General features: G+C 43.7%; 1 protein-coding gene across 1 annotated transcript in view; it reads left to right on the top strand.

The window, feature by feature from the left end:
• Positions 1–18,721, top strand: part of LOC102429360 (carcinoembryonic antigen-related cell adhesion molecule 3-like) — a 24,359-nt gene extending 5,638 nt beyond the window's left edge. The window contains exon 3 of the mRNA XM_006104283.1: positions 18,444–18,721. Coding sequence (XP_006104345.1) covers positions 18,444–18,721 — 278 coding nt within the window. The remainder of the gene's footprint in view (positions 1–18,443) is intronic.
• The last annotated feature ends 4,619 nt before the right edge of the window (positions 18,722–23,340 follow it).

A 23,340-nucleotide genomic window follows, 5' to 3' on the forward strand; every position in this document is an offset into this window, starting at 1 on the left:
TGAGTGAGGGCTACCTTCTACATATTGAGGGAAAAGCCACTGGAGCTTGTGTAGTGAAGTGGGTGTGCCATTCTCCTAGACTTGGATAGGCGAAAGGGGTGAGACACAGGGTTGGGGGAAAGAATAAGTTTCTTGAAGATTCATATTAATGTCCTGACATTTGTGACAAGAGGGAGCACCAAATATACTGGCTGGCAGGAGTTACAGAATAGACATTAAATAAGAAACAAGAAGGTAATGGAAATGAGCATCTTGTAGGGAGTTAGGAGTCTGAAAATTTAGGAGGGATGGGGACACCATGAATGCAGAAGATGAGCCTAGGGAATGTGGTATTTAAGCCAGGAAATTAGTTGAAGTCCAGGGTAGTCAGACTAGAACAGGGCTTGGCATGGAGCCTCAAGAAAGTGGGGAATGCAGGGCAGGCTTGAGGTTGAGGACCAAATTGAGGGCCAGAGATGTCCATCGTCCAGCTCCAACCCTGGAGAGATGTGTGCATTTGGCTCTCAAAGCAGTTTCCCCATGTTCTGGGAGAGCCATGAAAGGCCAATCTCACCCCTAGACACCAAGATGTGCTTCAACTGAGTAAACATGTTAGCCATGTCCCCGGGGATTTGTGTGTCAGTGAGTAAGTCTGACTAGGTGCCTGGGTACAGGCAAGGAAATGGCTGAGGGTATGTGTCTGTTTGGGAGAAGAAATTGAGGGATGGCATGAACTTGGAATGTGTGGAGCATTTTCCTTCTGTTTTGACTAGTGAGAGTAACTTTCTGTGATTCCACAGGTAAGAGCTCTGTGGTAGGTCACAGGGATGGAGCTGTAGGTACCCACTTGTCCTTGTCTAATCAAGGATGTGTCACTTCCATCTATGATGGATGCTTCTCTCCCCACCTGACCTTCTGTTGGTGGGTGTGATAGAACCCAGATCATGATGATCAGTTCTGGCTACTGGGTCACCTTACAGCCCATGTTCAGACTCTGTGTCTCTCCTGAGGCCTAGAAGCTGGTCATTTGCTGTTGTTCTATTGCCTTAGAATAGAACCAAACCATAGGAATGTGCATTTCATTCTCTATGAGATATTACAAGAGGCTTAACAAAGCACCTTTCATTCTCCTAACATCGATTAGATGAAGGTACAAGCACAGAAATTTCTCCTTTTCTCTGGAGGGTACCATCCAGCATGGCCCAGATTATTGGAGCCATGAAAGCCTCATAGATGTGTCAGACCCCTGAATGGTCAGAGTCGTGGATGTCCTTACAGCTCATACTTTGCTTAAACTGCTGATCATTAGAACTGACCCTGACACTGTTGTCACTGTCATCACTGATGTCATTGTCATAGAGCATCAACAGCAGCAGGCATCCACTTCCACCCTTCAGAGCACACGTGTCTTACTAAGGCACTTAGTAATCTTATCGTTTTGTTCATCTTTAGTGGGAGAGTCTCTAGTTCTCACATTGAGGATGACTGTAGGTCTCTAGGTATTTTATGACTTAAATATGGGATGAAATTAACTTAGAGGATGAACACATCCATTTGCACTGCTAGGGAGGGCCAACTTCATTGGTTCCCAATCTATGAATTCACTTAGAAGGGCCTGCAGTAGGTTTAATACTTTGCTTTTGCCATTTTGAAATCATTTTTTTCTTTATTATTTAAGCTATTATATATGTGTCCTTACCCACCATTGTTGAAATTCTTAATGACACTCACTTTACTTTCTTACAACCCTAGCAGAGACCCCAGGCTGGAAAAAATGGTTTGAGCCTGGCTTTTTGGATGAGTGTCCATCTATGAACCATGAATTCATGGTTCCATTCCCACTCAAGGCACATTCTCAGGTTGCAGACTCTATCCCCAGTGTGAGGCATGCAGGAGGAAGTCAATGATTCTCTGTCATCATTGATGTTTCTGTCTTTCTCTACCTCTCTCTTCCTCTCTGAAATCAATTTAAAAAAAATTAAGAAAAAAAGGTTTGGCCCTATTTGGGAGGTGCAAGTTGTAATGTGGCCACCAGAGGGCGGCATCACAACAAAGTAACCTAAAGGAGCTGAGAAGGAATGTGAAGGGGTTTTGTCTTTCTCTACTCTAATGAGCAGGACCACTCCTCTTTCAACCCTGTAGCTTGAAGAGGAAGGTTCTCCATCTATAATGTACTCAGAGATTTGAATTTAAAGAAATCACAGAAAGTTGGCTTAAATGTGAATAGGATTAAATAGATACAATAAATTCTACACTAAATACTCTTATTCAGGAAAGTAAAGAAGATTGTTTTGTTTCCTCAGGGTCCTTGAGATATCATATGAATTAAGAATGATATTTTCATTTGTTTAAAAATGCCTTTGGGCGCATGCAGAGAGGGCTGGCGGCTGAGGACATGGTTGACTTTTTCAATCAGGAGGGATTTTCAAGCTCCTGACTGCTCTGAACTCCAGTTCTGGGCGAGTCTCTGGGGGCCTAACTCATATGGGAGAAAGTGGAGTGTCTGGCAGTGGTCAGAACTTGAGGACAGCTTTCTCTCGGAGGTGCTTGCAGTGATTGCTGGGACACTGAGAAGCGGGGCCTCTGAGGGCAGGACTGAGAGCAGCCATAACTGCTTGCTCTGCCCTATTCATCCCCTGGTACCCTGCCCTGCCCAAGCTGTGCATGGAGGCTTTTGCATATGAAAGGCCTGGCCCTTTGCAATCTGATAATTACCTAACAAACTGCAGCTGGCCTAAGGTCCCATAGCAACTTGCATTGCTTCACAGCTGGCTCCTGCTGGATAGCCTCAGGCACAGGCTAGATTAGCACCTCCTTAGAGATCCAAGAGCCAGTGATCCCAGTGGTCAGAGTGGGACCATCCAGATTGCAGCTGCTTGGATCCATAAAGGACACACTCAGGGGGCAGAATCAGTGAGCACCAAAGCCCCATTGAAGCAAGTCTTGCCCTGGAGGGGTGTCTCCAGCACAGAAGATCTCCCATTGCAGACACAGCTGATTCTAACAGCCAATTGGCCTGGAGGTCAATCCCTCCCAGTGTTACCTCCAACAATCAAGGCTTAACTACAACAAGACTGTGCACAAAGCCCACAAGGGGGTGCACCAAGTGTGTCTACCTCAGGTAATTGTGGAGACTGAGCCACAGGGCCCTATAGGACACCTAGCACAGAAAGGCACTCTATTGATACAGCAAAGCATAAAAAAAATGTGGAGACAAAGAAACAGGGAACAAATGACAGAAATGGAGGAAAGCAAACTACTGGATATAGGGTTCAAAACCACACTTTTAAGGTTTTTCAAGAATTTTCTAGAAACAGCCGATAAACTTAATGAGACCCTCAAGAAATCTAGTGAGACCCTTGAGGTTGTGATAAAGGACCAACTAGAAATTCAGCATACACTGACTGAAATAAAAAATATTATACAGACTTCCAACAACAGGCTAGAGGATCACAAGAACGAAGTCTAAGATTTGAAATACGAAGAAGCAAAAAACACCCAACCAGAAAGGAAAATGAAAAAAGAATCCAAAAATAAGAAGATAATGTAAGGAACCACTGGGGCAGCTTCAAGCGTACCAACATCTGAATTATAGGGGTGCCAGAAGAAGAGACAGAGCAAGATATTGAAAACCTATTTGAAGAAATAATGACAGAAAACTTGTTCTACCTGGTGAAAGAAATAGACTTACAAGTCCAGGAAGCACAGAGAACCCCAAACAAAAGGAATCCAAACAGGACCACACCAAGACACATCATAATTACAATGCCAAGAGCAAAATACAAAGAGAGAATCTTAAAAGCAGCAAGAGAAAGACAGTCAGTTAACTACAAGGTAGTGCCCTTACGATTGTTAGCTGAATTCTCAACAGAAACTATGCAGGCAGAAGGGAGTGGCAAGAAATATTCTAAGTGATGAATGCCAAGAACCTACAACCAAGATTACTTTATCCAGAAAGCTATCATTCAGAATTGAAGGTCAGATAAAGAGCTTCACAGATAAGGAAAAATAAAGGAGTTCATCACCACCAAACCAGTATTATATGAAATGCTGAAAGTTATCCTTTCAGAAGAGGAAGAAGAAGAAAAAGGTAAAGATACAAATTATGAACAACAAATACACATCTATCAACAAGTAAATCTAAAAATCAAGTGAATAAATAATCTGATGAACAGAATAAACTGGTTATTATAATAGAATCAGGGGCATAGATAGGGAGTGGACTGACTATTCTTGGGGGGGAGGGTGTGGGGGATGCAGGAAGAGCCTGGAAAAAAATCGTGCACCTATGGATGAGGACAGTGTGGGGGGGTGAGGGCGGAGGGTGGGGTGGGAACCAGGTGTAGGAGAGCTATGGGGAAAAAAAAGAGGAACAATTGTAATAATCTGAACAATAAAGATTTAATTTAAAAAAATAATAAAAAATGCCTTTGGGATTTCAATATATTTTATTGAATCTGCAGAATGCTTTGAGTAGTATGGAAGTTAACAATATTGAATCTTCTAATTTATGGTGTTGTCTTTAATGAGGATGGATTTTCAAAGAAGCCATTGTTTTGTTCCTTTTTTCTTCAAGCTTTTTGTACTCATTCTTCTGAGGGAGTTCACAAACTTCCCCTAGCCCAGGACTCCCTGAGGTGAGGACAGGACAAGGGTTCCAGAACTTTAGATCCAGGGCCTATGTGAGGGGGTTAAGTAAGCTGGAGTCTTTCTCTGATCCTTCCATTTTCCCCCTCTGGTGTAACTGGCTGTTAACCCCATGGATGACTCTATTCTGTTGAACATCCCTCTTTTTTCTGCCAACTCTGGCTCAACTGAAACAATTTTGTCCTGTATAAATAAGAACCTTTAAAAAAACAACTACTAACCTTATTTACTAGAAGCCTTCCGTTTTAAATATATTAGTGACTGGTTCATTTGACACATCACTAGTCTGACAGAAATATTTGAAAGTCATTCCAAGAAATGTAGTCAAATTATAGTAAGAAGGTAGGAATATTTCTTCACATGTAGAATGGGGAAACTGAGACAGATAGCTGAATAAACTGGCCTAGCAATTTACAGGCAGATGCAGAAGGTTACCAGGGCAGAAAGCCTTGGGTACCTAGCAATGGGCAAAACTGATCCTAGACCGTGCCTTCAGGGTGGCCTTTTCTTCCCGGGCATACCATTGGTTGTGTGACTTAGACTTTCTGTCCTGCTGTTGAACAATCAGTAGAGACCACGATCTGAAAGGGCAAACCTGGAAATGCTGATAAATATTCTATTGAGATGTTCCCTGAGATCTCCCGTAAGACCCCACCTTTGAAAAGTAGATAGAACCCCTCAAGACAAAGAAGGCAGCATGTGCCCCTCCTGGGTCACACCCACTCAAATCTCCTTTTCCAGTGAATTTTCTTAAACCTAAACCATAAGTGATACCCAGGAGACTTGCAACCAGGGGAACAATAGGCATCAGTAGCTAATCTTGGGCTAAACCCCTGAACTTGTCCCCAAGTCTCCTTGCCTCTGATTTTCCAGTGAGCTGACAGCAGCCTTGCATAGGCTCACTTCTTTCCCATAAAGTTTCTAGAGAGCTGAAGCAGCCACACCTTGTCTCTCTCCTACTGCTTCTTTTATCCCAGGCCCTTTCTTGTTTCACTGCCCCCAGCTTTAATAAACGTAGTCTCAAAATCACCTGGACTCATATTCTGCAATCTTTACTGCACGAAGTCAAGTACATGCACACTACCAGCTGGTCTTAGGCAAATTCACTCAATGCCTGGCCTTTATTTCTGATAACATTTTCAAATGTAGAGGGAATGCTATTGCAAAAGGAGGAAAGGGATCTGGGAGTGTTCTTTAAAAATATTTGTATTGCCCTAACCGGTTTGGCTCAGTGGATAGAGCCTCAGCCTCTGGACTGAAGAATCCCAGGTTTGATTCAGGTCAAGGGCATGTACCTTGGTTTTCAGCACAACCCCAGTGGGGGGTGTGCAGGAGGCCACTGATTGATGTTTCTCTCTCACCGATGTTTCCAACTCTCTATCCTTCTTCCTTCTTCTCTGTAAAAAATTCATTAAAATATATTTCAAAAATTGGTATTGATTTCAGAGAGGAAGGGAAAGGGAGAAAGAGTTAGAAACGTCAGTGATGAGAGATAATCATTGATTGAGTACCCCCTGCACAACCCAAACTGGAGGTTGAGCCCACAACCAAGACAAGTGCCCTGACTGGGAATCAAACTGTGACCTCTTGGTTCATAGGTTGATGGTCAACCACTGAGCCATGCCAGCAGTGCTGGGTGTTTTTAAGAAAAGATAAAAGTAAGTAGTTTGACCTAACATGTTAATTATTTCTGAATGAGTAAAAAGAGGCAAACTGAAAACAAGGGAAGCTTAGTGGTTAGTGGAAAAGGAATATTGAGAAATTTTATGTAGAAATGCCTGAACCTAATTATGGGGATATGCTTATACCCTAACACAACAAAGACTACTAACCATATTAATTCAAATGAAGCTGAAGCAGCTATAAAAACATGTTCCTCTATAACTGCAGCTGAGGCACAGGAAATTTACTTATAATAATCTTACTGTCTTCCTGGTCTATGAAATTTTTAGATGGTAATTGTAATATACACCATTGGGTTCTTACAGCCTTGTCCCCAAATATGATTACAGTTGCAATTGCACAACCAGAAGGAATCAAATTAATAATGAATGACCCTTGAGTGTTTCCAATGGGAAATAAGTGGACCATTGTAAATGAGAACCCATCTCATGATCAGATTGTAAAAACTGAAGAGGTTTAGAGTGTGCCCTCAAACTATAAGCAAATCTTATACTAGATGCAAAATACAGAGAAATGAGACAGACAGCAAAATTTGGATCACGATAGTTTATATGTTAGGAATGACTCAAAATATTTTTATTTTTTATTGTTTTTTAATTTAAATCCTAACCTAAGGATATTGTTTCCACTGATTTTTAGAAAGAGTACAAGGGAGAGAGGAGGGAAGAGGGAGGGAGAGAGAAAAAGAGAGAGGGAGAGGAACATCAATGTGAGAGGAATACAACTGGCTGTCTCCTGCATGCATCAAGATTGGGACTAGGGATTGAACCTACAACCCAGACACATGACCTTGAAAATGAGCTGCAGGCTGATACTCTAATCACTTAGCAACACTGGTCAGTGACAAAGTGTTTTTTCTTAATGAATACCGGTGGAACCTGACTGGCTCCCATTTAGCTGCTTTTTACTCTTGAGAAAATTTGGCCTTGACTCCCATCCAAGGTTACAGTCTTGCCCTATCGCCAATGGTCCATAGTTCAGCTAGATAAACTAAGACTTCCCAGTGATGAGCCTTTCTAGCTCCATGAAACCACATTTTCCAACCAAAAGGTTGGTAGTCAGTGAATCATTCCCTTTGATTTATGACCCAAAGTGGGAGGTGTGGATGAAAATGGGGCCACGTACTAAAGCTGACAAGCTCAGAGGAGGCCTGCATAGTATGATTTGCAAAATCAGAGACTTAAAGTAACCACATAGGATGTCCTGAAATGACAACTTTCTAACTAAAAGTGAGTCATGGTGGGTAACTATGTCTTAGGTATTTTTTCCTAATAAAGCTGAATTTTATGTTAACTGAACATGTCTATTGTCTTTTTGAATTCATGATAACTTACTTTTGGAATATCAGGAAAAATTTTTCTTTTTGTCCAGACCCTCACTGCACCAGAGGAGAAGCCACAAAACTCCTCATTGCTATTTTCATCATGTTAATTCTTAGCTGCTAACTATCCTCTTTGAACCAATGCAAAAGAAGTATGTGTCTATTTGTTTTACTTTTTATCCAATCTCAGAGATTTCCCTGTTTTGCTTTCTCCCACCTTCCTAACCTATTACCAATGGATTTTATTTAACCCCTTATGCCTCCTGCTTTGATTGTAATGTATAACATACGGTGCAAAACTGCCGCTTTTCCTTGAGATTTTACTTCCTGGCAATTGTCGTCAGTTTAACTCAAATAAACTCATAAAAATTCTCTACAGGTTTAAATGTTTCTTACGTTGGCAGCTGAAAAATCCAGGCTTCTAATCAAGATTTGGCCTTTATGGCAACCTGTCCTCACCCTGCAACTATCCAGAGGCCTGTCAGGAGTTGCCTCATTGGGACAAAAGACATTCTTATTGCCCATATCACTCAGAAAATTTCAAGAATTTAAACTGCTCTATTCTAAGAAGCAGGAAATATCTTTCTATGAAATCACATGAGGAAACTGAGGCTTTTTGAGGTGAGATCACTTGCCCAGAGTCACAGAGCCTGCAAGTGGACTCAACCATGCCATGTATTGTGTATTGGCACTTGACATCTATGCTCCACCCCTTTCTATATTTCCTCCTATACCAGAGGGGCTGAAAGGTTAAATACCACCCTTCCCACTTTTAATGACTGGCTAGACAGGTGTGAATTAATTTCAGCCTCTGAGATGCACTTGTATGTAGTTTGGACTCTGGAAGGGAGAAGGGGCTGTGATTCCTGCTCCTGGTGGGTGGGCTCTCCCGACAGAGCCTTATGTGAAGAAGCAGGTGTTTCTTTCCCTCTGGGTGGGGCTGTGGCAGTGGGACATTGAAGCCAGACTTCCTGTGTCAACTCCCTGACTTCCATTTTTCTGGCAATGCATTGGTTTTACATGCACCTATTTCTGTGCTAAAGACCTTGCTGCACAAATGTTAATGCCTGGTTTACTTTGAATAGTCCAAAATGGGAATCAACACAAATGTCCATTAATGGATGAATGGCTAAACAAGTTTGGTGCATCCTACAATAGAATAGACCTGAGGGATTAAAAAGGAAAGAACTATTTCAAGATGATGGCGTGGATTCTAGATGCCAACATTTGCCCAAAATTACATATTATATGGTTCAAATTATGAAAATTGCAGAAAATGCAAACTCATCTATAATGACTGAAAGCAGATATGAGTTGGAGGAAGTGGGAGAGGGACAGAGTGAAGGGATAATAAGAGGGCCCGAGGAGGCTTAAGAGTGAAGAACATGTTCATTGTCTTCATTGTAACAACTTCTCTGGTGCATGCATTTGGCAAAGCTTAATAAATTGTATACTTTCAATATGGTAAGGTTATCTCATGCCAACTAAAACTCATTAAATATGTTAAAATTTCACTATACACGTATGAAATATTGCTTAAAGTATAAGTAGAATAGAAAATTCATAACTGTAACGTGACTTTTTTTCTTACACATATTTCCACCAAAGGGGGGTGAGCTATTCCACAGCTTGCAGCCTCCTCAGGTGTCTGCTGACCCCACCTCAGCAGCACCCACAGCCCAGCAGGGTCCAACCTCACCAGCATTACTCAGTCCACATTCCTTCTCACTCTTCACACTGCCGACATTGGACTTTGAAAGCTCCTCCATCCAGCCAGGAATCTACCCACTAAAGTCCCATCCTCTGCAGGCAGCTCTTCCCCACCACCCTCTGTCCAAAGTGTGAATGGCCACTCATGCTTTAGGTCTCAGCAAGAGGTCACTTTCTCAGAAGTTCTCTCTGTGATCCCCAGACAATCTGAGACTCAAGTACATACAACTCTTTCTTTATGGTCCTTCTCTGGATTATAATTAACTCTTTAGTGCTGTGATATTTCTGAGAGCCTGTCTTTGTTACAAGGTAAACTCCATGAGCACAGGTCACACCTATGTCCTGTTCTCTCAGGTCCCAGAGCCCATCCAGGTCTGTCACATCACAGATGCTCAGTAAACATTCATTAAATGGATGAGGGAAACCACCCAATGGAAGCCTGTCACCCTGTGTGACACTAGTTGTCATGCTATGTTCCTTATATGCACGGAGACATTGTTGTTAGCATGGGAGGAGGCCACAAGTGTGTGGGGATGACCCAGGGATGGGTTTTTTCCCCTCACACAATCAGGGGGGCGGGAGATAGGACCAAATAACAGTGTAGAGTCAGACCGTTCTTCATTCCCAGAAAATCACAGCCCTCACCATTTCCACCTTGTGAGTGTTGTCTCATATTCCTGGGGCCTGGACAGAAGCCTGTGTTCTTTGTCTTCTCACAGAGCCCTGACCTGGAAGATACTCTGGATCTTTCACCCCAGGTAGAGGTATTACCATGGGAAAAGAGAGCTCACACTGACCTCCAAGGAATCTGGGGATGAATCCCAAACCCACGGTTCTTGGGTGTCCCACAGACACCCAAGAGGTCTCAGCAAGAGGTCACTTTCTCAGAAGTTCAAACTGATATCTTGTTCCAGGTGATATTTAAACATGCAGACAACACATGGAATTCACACATGAACCTGGCTTTGCCTGAGGAGCTGCAGAAGGAGCCTGATTTCCATTCCCTGCTCCCACAGATGCTTTTGGACAAGACCCTCATGATTGCTTTATCCCACCTGCTACTTCTAGTGACTGTGAATAAAACAACAACAACAAAAATGGGGCTGTAAAATAAGCCTGACAAGCCCAGTGGGTCACATGGCAGTCCTGACAAGCTCAGTGACTAAAAATAACTGCACAGGATGGTCTGATCACGAATTCCTAACAGGGCAGGTGATGTCAGGGAGTCATGTCCCAGGCCTACAGCTTCGTTAGCAAAGGTCAGATATTACGTTAAGTGAGCCTTGTTCCCTGTTCTTATGCATCTTGGATACCATACCGTTGACACATCAGAGTAGTTGTTCTTTTGCAAGATGATTTGAAGGCACTGACTCTGGGACCAGCATATGAGACAACATACTTCTTATGTTACCTGGTCCCTTGCACAACCTCTCTATGTGCTGTAAATGTTAATTATCCTGGACCCATCAAAGTAAAATAAAAAATGTGTTTCTCCTTTTTGCTATTTATTAACTCTAGAGATTTCTTCACTTCCAAATGGGTTTCACACTAATTTTTCCATCTAATTTTTTTATTATAATGTATAAAATAATTTGCACAACTGCCAAGCTCAGGATTTGATATCTTGTTCCAGACATATGACATTAGCTTGGTTCAAATAAACTCATGAAATTCTTCACAGGTTGGGAAGTTTCTTACTTTAACAGGCCCACGAGCACCTGCTTTCTCAGGGCTCTATTTGCTGCTCCCTGTCCCATGTCTGGCACAACCCATGAACAAGGTGGGGTAATGAAAGGAAACTCCCCCAGGCAGAGGACAGACACCGCCACAAGGTCAGGGCGCACAAGGACAGGCTGAGCCAACAGAGAGGGAGGGTCTCCCAGAAACTGCCCTGAAGACCAGGGAACCCACAGCCACCTGAGCTCCCACCACAGTCCTATCTTCCCACGACATGCAGGACACCTTCCCAATCACTCCCAGGAACTGCAGGGCCTCTTTAGACTCCAGGTCCTGGGAGGTCCTGGGTCTCTGTCCCTGGAAGCAAAGGCCAGGCTGGTGACAACCTGAGATAGAGGGAGGGTCGCCTCTGCAGTCGTCACCCAGCTTGACCCCTTCTCACACCCACAGTCACCTCTGTGGTCTTTCTGTTGGGAGGAAATTTAACCTTCCCAGTGCATTTGAGAACACAGGACACACGAGGTGCCCAGCTGGGTTTCTGTGTTACAAACAGAAATAATCCCCAGTTTGGGGCCTGTGAGGCTCTCTGTGTGGTGCTGACAGACCCAATACCAAGAAACAGCAGAGGACAATGCTGGGGTGAGAGGGTCATCCTCTCAGGGGACACATGCCTCCATCAGCCTTGCTGGTGCAAGTGGGCTCCACAGGCCAGTAAGACCCAACTTCCCTTAGAACTCATCAGATTCAGATTCTCTGGTCCACCGCACACCTGCAGATTGAGAATCTGCATTTTAACAGGATGTGGAGACCCTCCCTGTGCACAGGAGAGGGGCAGGGGTGTCCCGTCACCACATCACCAGATCTCATCCTGGTTGGGCATCCACATTATCTGGACAGCTGCTGAAGCAGCATCTATGGCAGCCGTGGGCAAACTACGGCCCGCGGGCCGGATCCGGCACGTTTGAAATGAATAAAACTAAAAAAAAAAAAAAAAAGATTGTGCCCTTTTATGTAATGATGTTTACTTTGAATTTATATTAGTTCACACAAACACTCCATCCATGCTTTTGTTCCGGGCCTCCGGTCCAGTTTGAGAACCCATTGTGGCTCTCGAGTCAAAAAGTTTGCCCAACCCTGACTATGGTGTCACCTGGGCATCACAATCTTTACAAAGTTTCACAGGTGATCCGATGCACACTGGTGGTGATATCCCGGTGACAAGAGTTCCTGAGGTGGCCCCAGAACTCCTGCTCTGAAGGAAAAAGTCAAATGTGAAAGAGAGAGGGCTGTGGGGGAGGCTACTGTGCACTTGAATGGGAGCCATGGGGAATGCATATGACCTAGATCCCCCAGGCTGGTGCTTTTCCAAACAGAGCATGTAAGTGTGTGTGTGTGTGTGTGTGTGTGTGTGTGTGTGTGTGTGTGTGTGTTCTGATACCTCACCACCTCCAAGGAAACCAAAATTTAGAGGGATGGTAAGCTTGAAGGTGGGGAAAAGTGTGGCAAAAAATAGGGGAGGAGGAGTTGGGTCCTTGGCACAAACTCCACCCTGGTCCATGTGACCAGGTAAGTGATCTTGGACCAGGAGGAGGCCAAGTGCACAGTGTAGAGGGACAGCAAATCCCACTTGCTTCTACAGTGGTGCCTTTGAGCTTTCCTGGAATCCAAGCTCTTCTCGCAGAGGGAGGGACATTGCAGGCAGCGGACACCATGGAGTCACTCTCAGCCCCTATCTGCAGAGGACCTGTAACCTGGCAGGGGCTCCTGTTGGCCGGTAAGGAAGGAACAATCCCTGGGGGGTGTACTGAGGGGGTAAAGACAGGGACTTCCTGGGGTCTCCTGGGGAGAACAGCACCCTGAGAGTGGAGGGAGGGCTTCTGTGTGGACCTGAGGGGAGAGCACAGGGGGGCAGAGTAGGATGGGTAAGGGAGATGGGTAACAGGTAACTGGGAAATCTCATGATCTGGAAGTGGTGTGGGGCAGGTAAACTTCAGTTGCTGTTAATTCCTAAGTTATTCATCACTGAGTATTGAATTTTGGAAAGTGACCTTAAAAAGAAAAATTTATGCCAGGTGGCATCAGAGAAAAACTTAATCAGGGGTGCTAAACACCATCGTTACCACCAGCCTCAGGGGAAATCCACCCCAAGAGGAGCAGGACTCTGGGAACATTCATTCACCCACAGTTATTTGCAGCCTGTTGCAGGCACTGGGGATGCTAGATCTGACAAGTCCCTGTCCCCATGGAGCTCAAGTTCTGTGGCTGGAGAGAGATAAGAAAATATCTACATGTGATGTCAGGTACCCATAAGTGTTATAAAAAGAATAGAGCCGAGACAGGTCATAAAGTGATTAACAGAGAGTCTTTAGGGAAGTGTTCCGTGAAGGTGCCTCCCATGGACACACCTAAGTGTCAGCAGGGGTCTGAGGGCAGTGAGTGGGTGAGCTGAACAGACACCTGGAAAAGAGACTGAGAAACAGAAAAAGTAACAGGTTCACAGGTGCTGAAGTATTGGTGGTCATGCTGTTGACCTTGACCACACTCACACACACACACAAACTCACTCACAAACACCAAGGCTGAGATGTAGAGACCTCTTCCAAATCCAGGGCATCATCTTTCCATCCCAACATATACATCCAAATATTGATCAATTTCTCTCTTCCCTCCTAGTTTCACTCTTAAATTTCTGGAGCCTGCCCACCACTGCCCAACTCGCTATTGTGTCAACCAATGCTGCCGAAGGAAGGATGTGATTCTACGTATCCGCAATAAGCCTCCCAATGCTATAGGCTTCACGTGGTACCGGGGGGAAGGGGCAAACTACTATCATCATATTGCAACTCTCACAACACACATAAGAGTTTATAAAACAGGGCATGCATACAGCGGTCGAGAGCAAATAAACTATGATGGATCCTTGCAATTAAAGCAGGTCACCCAGAAGGACACAGGAATCTACACCGTAGTAGTCTACCTTCCAGGCTCAATAAAAGAAATAGGATTTGGACGGCTCAATGTGTACGGTGAGTGATTGCTCTCTGACCTCTGGGTGTTGGGTGGGTGAACACACAGGGCTGACAGCCCTCAACTCTGCCTCCATCCCTCTCTGCATCATCTCCCAGGTTGGGTTTTGGCATTTAGTGCAGGACACACACAGTGGAGACAAACTTTCTAAGATCAGAGTTCCCTTTCAGGATTCTAGCCCTGCAGACATTCTCCAGAGAGAAGGGCCAGTCTGATGGGAGTCTCTCAGCAGAGAGAGACCAGTCTCAGTCCGGTTCCCTCGGCCCCTCCCCATGACCATGACCCTGAGAAAGACCCTGCAGGGCTCGGCCAGGGCCCATCCTGAGGAGCCCCCTGCAATCCTCATAAAGAAGATCAGCTTTGGCAGCTCCGCCCAGACTCCAGTCCCAGGGCTTCTGACTCCAGGGTGCCTGAGCATCCTGTGTCATTTTGGGGTTAACCTCCTGGGAATGGCTGAGTGGGTGCAATGGTTTCCCAGGTGTCTGAGTCACAAGGCTTTTGAGCTGCTCAGAAGCCAGAGCTCAGCCCCATGAGCCACATCTGGATAGGGGTGGTGCTTCACCTGAGACTGAGTGTGGCTAGCACAGATGGACAGGGTTGCCAGGCCATTTGTGAACTACACTGAAACATTTAGTAGAGTCCAGAGAAAGCTCAGAATCACAGGGAACGAAAAAGAGGAAAGATGATCCTGGCAGCTCCTCATCCACCAGGGATCAGCCCAGGAGATTCTCTCTTGGAGTTGATCAATAACAGATATCCCTCATTTGAGCAGCTCCTCTTTTTCCAATGTTTAGTCAGATACTGTGAATATTTTATTGTTAATGCACTGACACCCTGGCAGTCAAATGTTCATCGTACTGCATTGAGAGGAAACCAAGGCACAGAGAGATATAGTCACTAAAGCAGAGCCACACAGACCATGGGAGTGACTGAAGGTCTGTCTGCAGCGATTACCTCTCCTCCATCCCAGAGCGATCCCTAAAGCAAACATTGCTAGCTCTTCCCTTAGGCATCCCCAGTTCAGAGAGAGAAACTGTGGTCTAGAAAATAACACCAAATGGAGAATTAATTTATTTTTACTCTAGAACCAAATTAACTGCAGTAACAATCAGTCAGTGCTGGGAACACCCAGACCTTCCATTCAGCTGGATGGTCCACCCCTCCCTGCACTGGAGGTAAAACCACTGATTTGTTTCCTGATGTGTTGGTGTCTTTCCCACTGGATATAAAAGAAAGGACTTTGCCTGCTCGCTCCCCATTTTACACTTGTAATCAGCTAAGGGATCAAGATGTAACACTCGGTTGTTTTGATGAATTAGGAAGAAATAAATGGCTCCTGAAGGAAGGAATGAGCTAAAACCTCTTCACAGGCTGAAACCTGGATGCAGTCCTTGGATTTCTAGCCACATGGGAAAGGCTCCCTGTCACTCCAGGGTTTGAGACCCATTTCTCAGACCCTTTGCTGTTTTCTAGAAATAGTCCTTCTTGTTATTGCTCTTAGGCCCTTGGGTATTAATAGTAATTTTTGCATATGGTGGAATTTTAAGATCTTTCCAAATTTCAATCTCATAACCACCAAACGCAAATGGTCCACAAGTGTCCGAATGGCAGCAATCCATGTTCCCCTCTTGCATTCATCACACCTTCTGCATCTGTACAAGCCTCACCTTCCCTCCCCAGACGGAGAATGACTTTAATGATGAAGGGCAAAGCATATGTTTCTGCTGCCACAATCAGATCCTGCCTGTCCCTTCACTCCTTTCTCGCTCATTCCTTGGGCTCTGCTCTATCATTTATTGGCTCACTGGCTCATGTCAGTCACACTAACCTTGGAAAGCCTGACCCTGCTCTTAGCCCCAGGGCCTGAGTAGTCAACTAACCACAGGTTTGATCCTGGTCCCCTCTTTTATTTCTGCTCCAATTTGAGTCTCTAAGATGTCCTGGGATATGGTGCCTCTTAGAAACACACCTCGGCTGGGTAATGAAGGTCTGTGCAGCTGGAAAAAATTGCAGTCAGCTGGTCAGTGAAGAACTAGGAGAGGTGTGGGAGGATTAGGGGGAGAGGGGTGTCTCTAACTCTAGGTTCTCTGTTTTTCCACAACCAAATGTGGCTAATCAATTGAATGGTTCCCTTCATTTGTTGAAAAGACTGCCCTTTCTCCATTGAACAGTCTTGGCTTCTGACAAAGGCTGTGCTTTCTCCCAGATATAGAGGATTTAAGTTCTCTGAGGGCTCAGAGCCCCAGACATTTGTCTTGTGATACATAGACCTGCCTTATTCCTTTAAGTTGACTGAGAGGTGAGAGGTGCCAACACTGATTGAAGAAGGCTTGGAGGATTCAAATGTCCCACAGGGCAGTGTTCTCCTGTTACCTGCTCAGTGGAGTTACCCACACTCAATATCACAAGCATCAACTTTGAGAGATTTGATTTATATTTTACTAATGGTAGTGATTTTGAGCATCTTTTCCTGGGCTTATTGTCCTTTTGTATATCTTCTTTAGAGAAATGTGTATTCATGAGGTTTGCCCATTTTTTAAATCAGTTTATTTGGTGTTGCTGTTGTTCAGTTGTAGGATACCTTTATATATTCTGCATATTAACCCCTCATCCTATTAATGATTTGCAAAGGATTTTCTACCATTACACACATTACCTTTCACTCTGTTGATTGTGTCCTTGGATGAACAGAAGTTTTCCATTTTGACAAAAATCTAAATTATCTAATCTTTTCTTGCCCGAGTTTCTAGTTTCATATTCAAGATATCACTGCCAAATACAATGCCATATTGCTTACCCCTATGCTTTCTTCTAAGAGTTTTATAATTTTAGTTCTTACTTTTAGGATTCAATCCATTTTGACTGAATTGTTGTGTATGGTATAAGCAGTGGACCCCTTTATTTGTTTGCGTGTAGACATTTCTGTTCAATGGCTTTTGTTCAAAAGACTGTCCTTTCCCATTGAATAGTCTTAGCTCCTTTATCACAACCATTTGATTGTGTCTTTTGACAAATAGAAGTCTTTATGCCAGTGTAACTATTTTGATTACTTTCCCTTTGTCGTAGGATTTCAAATTAGTAGCTGTGAGACCTTCAATTTCAATTCATCCTTTTTAAGATATTTGCAAACATTTGGGATCCACTAAAATTCCACATAAATTCTGGGATGGATTTTTTTATTTCTGAAAAAAAGTAATTGGGATTTTGATAGGGATTGTTTCAAATATGTAGATAGATGGTGGTCTTGGAATCAATGAACATGGATGTCTTTCCAGTTATTTGTTGCTTCTTTACTTTCAGAATTGTTTGGTAGTTTTCAGTGTATTCATCTTCCACCTTATTATGTTTAACCCTAAGCATCTAGTCTTTTTGATGCTATTGTAAATGGAACTATTTTCTTTATTTTATTTGAGGATTGTTCATTTTTGTTTAAAGAATGGAAATGATGCTGAGTGTTGATTTTGTCTCTGGCGACTTCATCTTTTTTATTAGTTATACTAGTTGTTTTAGGTATGTATGTGGTGAAATCTTCAGGGTGTTCTACAATAAGATTATGTTTTCTCTTTTAAAAAGATATTTTCTTACGTCTCTCTAAATTATCTATCTTCTTGCCTGATTTTTCTGACTAGTTGAATTAGGGGAAAAACAGCATCCATGTCTTATTAATGATCTTAGTACTGTTTTCAGAGACTCTCTGTAGAGTAATGTATTAGCTGTGGACACTCATGTGTGGTCTTTACCATATTAAATAATTTCCTCTTATTCCTACAGTTTCAACCTTTTTAAAAATCATAACCATTTCTCTTTAGTCATTTATTTTACCATTATATGCAATCAGCAGGCCTGTAAATAAAGTCCTGTTCAGACTGAGGAGTCCTATAGATGGAACTTATCCAGATCCAAGGTCATGAAGACTGGGTTGGGCCATCTTTATTGCCTAATGAGTTATTTAACAAAATAGTTAAATGCACGTTCACTTTCTGTAAAGTCCCCTTGGCCCCAGTAGTAGGCAGAAGTGGTAAGATTGCCTTTCCCAACATACATGGAATTAAGTCAAAAGAACCTCTAGGAAAGGGTCAGTAAAAGCTCATGAGAGGAAAACTCCACCATACAGTGAGGATATAGGACACATGGGCCGCGAAATGGTTCCCTGTGTTGATATTACAAAGATGTCTATGGGAACAGGTCAGAGTTGATCTGGGTTAAGAGAAGAATTCCAACACTTGCCCTACACATCGTCCCAAAACAAAGACAATTGTCCTTCTGCAGAGAACAGAACCATCCTCTGGTGACTTTACAGAGCTCACAGTGGACTCTTAGAGGCTAAGATATCAGAAGAGTTATCATGGCCCAGGTCCCAAGCCACTCTCAATTACCCATGCCCTCTATTTCTCCACAGAGCCATTGACAGTGCCCACCCTCCGAGCCAGCAACACCATAGTCACGGAGCATAAGGATTCCGTGGTCCTCACCTGCTACACAAATGCAGTCTCCACACAGTGGTTCTTCAATGGCATGAATCTGCGGCTGACGGAGCGTATGAAGCTGTCCTGGAACGACAGAACCCTCACCATAGACCCCGTCAGGAGGGAGGATGCTGGGAATTACCAGTGTGAAGTGTCTAACCCCATCAGTTCCGCTGACAGTTATCCGGTTGAGCTGGATGTAAAATATTAGTGACCCTCCTCCTCTCCTATATGTTACTAAACTCTGAATATTCTTTAGTGCCCTTTAAATAGATTTGTTGTGAAGGTGGAAAGTCCTTAGAAGATTTGCATTGAGTCAATAAATTCTCAAAAAAGAGAGCTGACATTGTCATTATTGTTTTCTTAAGGTGAGAGTCTATACCAGATCCCACCTAGGTGTGGTCTAAGTTGTACCATCTCCACAGTGGAGGTGAAACCGAGTCTTTCAAGAGAATGGCAGTGGCTGTGTGATTACCCTGGGTGCATGTGATGAGTTTGCATAAATGCAAGCTCTGTCCCTCCTCCAGGGGGACATGTAGTGGATGCCCAGCCACTGTTGTTGGCAATGGGAATGGACAGGAGGACACCCATGTGGGTAACATCACTGATCTTTTTTTCTCCCTGTTTGACTTATTTCAAAAAATTTCTTAAGTCTTTTTGAGTATTTTTAATTATATGGCTAAAGACTTATTTGCATAAACTCAATAGAACTCTGTCTTCATTGTTAAATAGGGTATAATTGGAAACCTTAGTAATACAACCAAGGCTTTGGCTCAAATGTCCTAGTTCAGACTGATGCCCACAGAATTAGAAATGACCTCACCTTTCATGGAGCTAAATTTGACCTGCAGGGTTTTTTGGAATCTCTTGGAGATGAGGGCATTACCCAAAGCTAGAGGGTGAGGCTTCCTAACCTCAAGAGGCTGTTACAACTCCCATCTTCAGTTTCATAGAAAAACCTGCATCAGAGCAAACTATGTGGAAAATGTCAGTTCCTCTGCACTTCAGTCACTAATCAGGCCAAATACAGTGACACCAGCCATGTTGTAGGATGGAGAATACTCTTCTTCCTTGGAGGTGACCTGTGGTCAAGACCAAGGTGACTGTAGAGAGCAATGTAATGTCTCCATGGAGAACTCTAGAACTACAGTATTCTGGGGGATCAGATCCTGGCTGTGTTCAGCATCTCTCGGGTACTTTCCAACTGTTTTTAAATTGCTGGGGAATTGCACCTCTTTATACATTGCTGGAAATGATAAAGATGTCAACTGGGTCTTGGCTAAAAGAGATTTAGTTGTGTTTCCCTCCACTGTGCAGAAAGCAGTTTTGTTCTGAACTAGAGGCCTTAATATTTCCTCAGAGTCACTAATCTTTACACAGTTTCTTCCTGACAACATGCATTTGTCTTCTATCCTTAGATCATTTCTTTTATAAATGTAAGTAGTAATTTCACATTCTTTCTCTGAACTTTTGAAATATACATATGTCTCCTCAAAAGCTTCTTGCCAGTGTTATGACCCAGAGAATAACTGTCTCAAGGACCTGGCCCCATCCGTTTGAAATGTGATCCTCCTGGTGTCCCTGTGTCCCAGACTCTGAGGGAGAGTAGGAGCCTAACTTGGGTGGGGACATTTACAACCAAGATGTGAAAAGACCTCCTGCCAGGACTTCAGGAGATGGTTTACATTTCCTTTCTGTAAAGCCCATTAGCAAACACAGATGCCTATAATTCCCTCTTCTTAAAATCTCCCCAGCCTTTTCTATCAGGGCTGTTGAGTTTCATTTCACTGCCCTATTGCATGGTTCTGAAGAATGTCTTGCTAACCTCTTTAAAGGTGTTGGACACCTGTTTTAGTTTGTCATCATCTACCTGTAACTAGCTGATCCTGTCATTTTGCTCACATTGTCAATCCTAACCTTATTTTCAAATCTTCCAATTTCTTTCCTTATCAGGCTAAAATCCTCCGCATAAAGGTCTCCAGTTTTCCTGCCTTCCTTCTGACTTGGCATCCACAGCAGCATCTGACGTGACTTTGTAGATGCTTTTGAGGCTCCAAGTTGCCTCAGGATGGCCTTTGCACCAGAATCTGAGAAGACATGCAGGCCTGAAAGGGCACACGTCCACAAGGACCAAGCAATCAACAGTGTTCACATTTATTTCCACTGCATCTTCAAGGAACAAGATCACAGAGATTTTAACAAATATTCTGACTTGAACTTTAGAAACTCTAGTAAACATGCTGGTCCCGGACATGTCAGCCACCCACAGGCTGTCACTAAAAGATGCTGTTTTTTGTCCCCCGTGACCTGGAGCTCAGGCCAGACAGGTGTCCTCATACATTGTTTTCTTCATTGTTTTTACAATCGCCAGGTGCCGATTCTTAGAGAATCCACATCCAGAAACTGGGAAATGGAAATAAATCTTTCCTGTGCCTTGAGGCCTCTGGGGTATTTACTTATACTCCTTTGAGAGCTAGCCAGAGGTGGATTGTGGGTTAGCAGAAGTGGGCTTGGAGGGGAGCTGTTGAGTCATAGGATCTGTTCAGAGCCAGGATGATAAATTGTAAAGCCTGGGGGTTTTGGAGATATTAGGCATTATATGAGTTCAAGGGGAACGAAAGGTGCCTTGCAGGTGTGCTCTTTTTGGGAGGGCTTATTCTGGGGCTGAGGGATATGAGTGAGGGGCTACTTTCTACATGTTGAGGGACAAGCCACTGGAGTTGGTGTAGTGAAGTGGGAATGCCGTTCTCCCAAACTTGGATAGGCGAAAGGGGTGAGACACCGGGTTGGGGGAAAGAATAAGGTTTTTGAAGATTCATATTAGTGTCCTGACATTTGTGACTAGAAGGGAGCACCGAATATACTGGCTGGCAGGAGTTACGGAATATACATAAAATAAGAAACAAGAAGAAAATGCAAATGAGAATCTTGTAGAGATTTAGGAGTCTGAAAAGTGAGGAGGGATGGGGACACCTTGAATGCAGAAGATGAGACTAGGAATGTGGTATTTGAGCCAGAAAATTAGTTGAAATCCAGGGTAGTCAGAATAGAACAGGGCTTGGCATGGAGCCTGGGGAAAGTGGGGAATGCAAGGCAGGCTTGGGGGTGAGGACCAAATTTAGGGCCAGAGGTGTCCATCCTCCAGGTCCAACCCAGGAGAGATGTGTGCATTTGGCTCTCAAAACAGTTTCCCCACGGCCTGGGAGAGCCATGAAAGGCCAATCTCACCTCTATACACCAAGATATGCCTTAACTGAGTAAACACGTTAGCCATGTCCCTGGGTATTTGTGTGTCAGTGAGTAAGTCTGACTAGGAGCCTGGGGACAGGCAAGGAAAAGGCTGATGGTATGTGTGTGTTGGGGAGAAGAAATTGAGGGCTGGCTTGAACTTGGAATGTGTGGAGTATTTTCCTTCTTTGTTGACTAGTGAGAGTAACTTTCTGTGATTCCACAGTTAAGAGCTCTGTTGTAGATCACAGGGATGGAGTGGTAGGTACCCACCTGTCCTTGTCTAATCCAGGATGTGTCACTTCCATCAGTGATGGATGCTTCTCTCCTCACCTGAACTTATGTTGGTGGGTGTGGTAGATCCCAGGTTATTATGGGCAGTTCTGCCAACCTGGTCACATTACAGACCACGTTAAGACTCTCTATCTCTCCTCAGGCCTAAGAGCCTCTTGGGAGCTGTTGTTATATTGCTGTAGAAGATATGGCCTCATTCACAAGGAGTGTGCCCAGGAGTAATTACTTTATTAGGTCTCACCAGAGGTTTCACAAAGCACCTTTCATTCTTCTAACATCAATTAGCAACTTGTCTTTTCTCCGGAGGGTACGTCCAGCATGGCCCAGACTAGTGGTGCCATAGATGTGGCAGATCCCTGAATGGTCCCAGATGTGGATGGCCCTATAGCTTACGCTTTGCTTAAACTGCTGATCACAAGAGTTGATCCTGTCTCTGGTGTCACTGTCATCACTAATGTCATTGTCTTAGAGCATCAACGTTAGCAGGCATCACTTCCACTCTTTGGAGCACACGTGTCTTACTAAGGCATTTAGAAACTTACAGTTTTGTTTTTCTTTAGCAGGAAAGCCTCTAGTTCCCGCCATTTTTATGATTTGAGTTTGGCATTGAATTAACTTGGAGAATGAACACTTCTATTTGCCCTGGTAGGTAGGGGCGATTCATGGGATCATCATTCGTGCAGCCACTTAGAAGGGCCTGTGGCGGGTTTATTAGTCTGCATTTGTCATCCTGAAATTCTTAATTTGAACAAAGAGCCCAGAACTTTCAGGTTACTTTTCATAGTCCTGCCCCTACACCTGACCATTGGTTGGGAAAATTTTGTTATGTAACCATAAGAGAGCAGTACAACAGCAAGGAAACCTGGAGAAGCTGTGAAGGAATGTAGAGAAGTATTTGCCTTTTTCTACTCTGTTTATGGCATTTCCAGTGTCTAATGAGCAGGACCATCCCACGCCCACCTCTGTAGCTCACGAAAGGAAGGTTCTCTGTCTATGATGTTCTCTGGAGATTCAAATTTAAAGAAATCTCAGATAGTTGGCTCAAATGTGAATGGCATTAAAAAGACACAATAAGTCTACATTAAATATTGGTCTTTATAAAAATACTGGAGAGAAAGAGAGAGAGAGAGAGAGAGAAAATTGATGATGAGAAAGAAATCAGGTGAGTTTTCATCTACCAAGAGGAAAGACTTTGCAGTAGATAATTCAAAAAATTAGTAAATAAACTCAAAGAATGTCATTTAAAAAACTTTGCTTCCATCCAGGGGAGTTCTCATTGTTTGGGGCAGATATCCTGAGTATGGCCCA

Source organism: Myotis lucifugus, unplaced genomic scaffold (genome assembly GCF_000147115.1).
Source record: "Myotis lucifugus unplaced genomic scaffold, Myoluc2.0 scaffold_559, whole genome shotgun sequence".
Taxonomy (NCBI): domain Eukaryota; kingdom Metazoa; phylum Chordata; class Mammalia; order Chiroptera; family Vespertilionidae; genus Myotis; species Myotis lucifugus.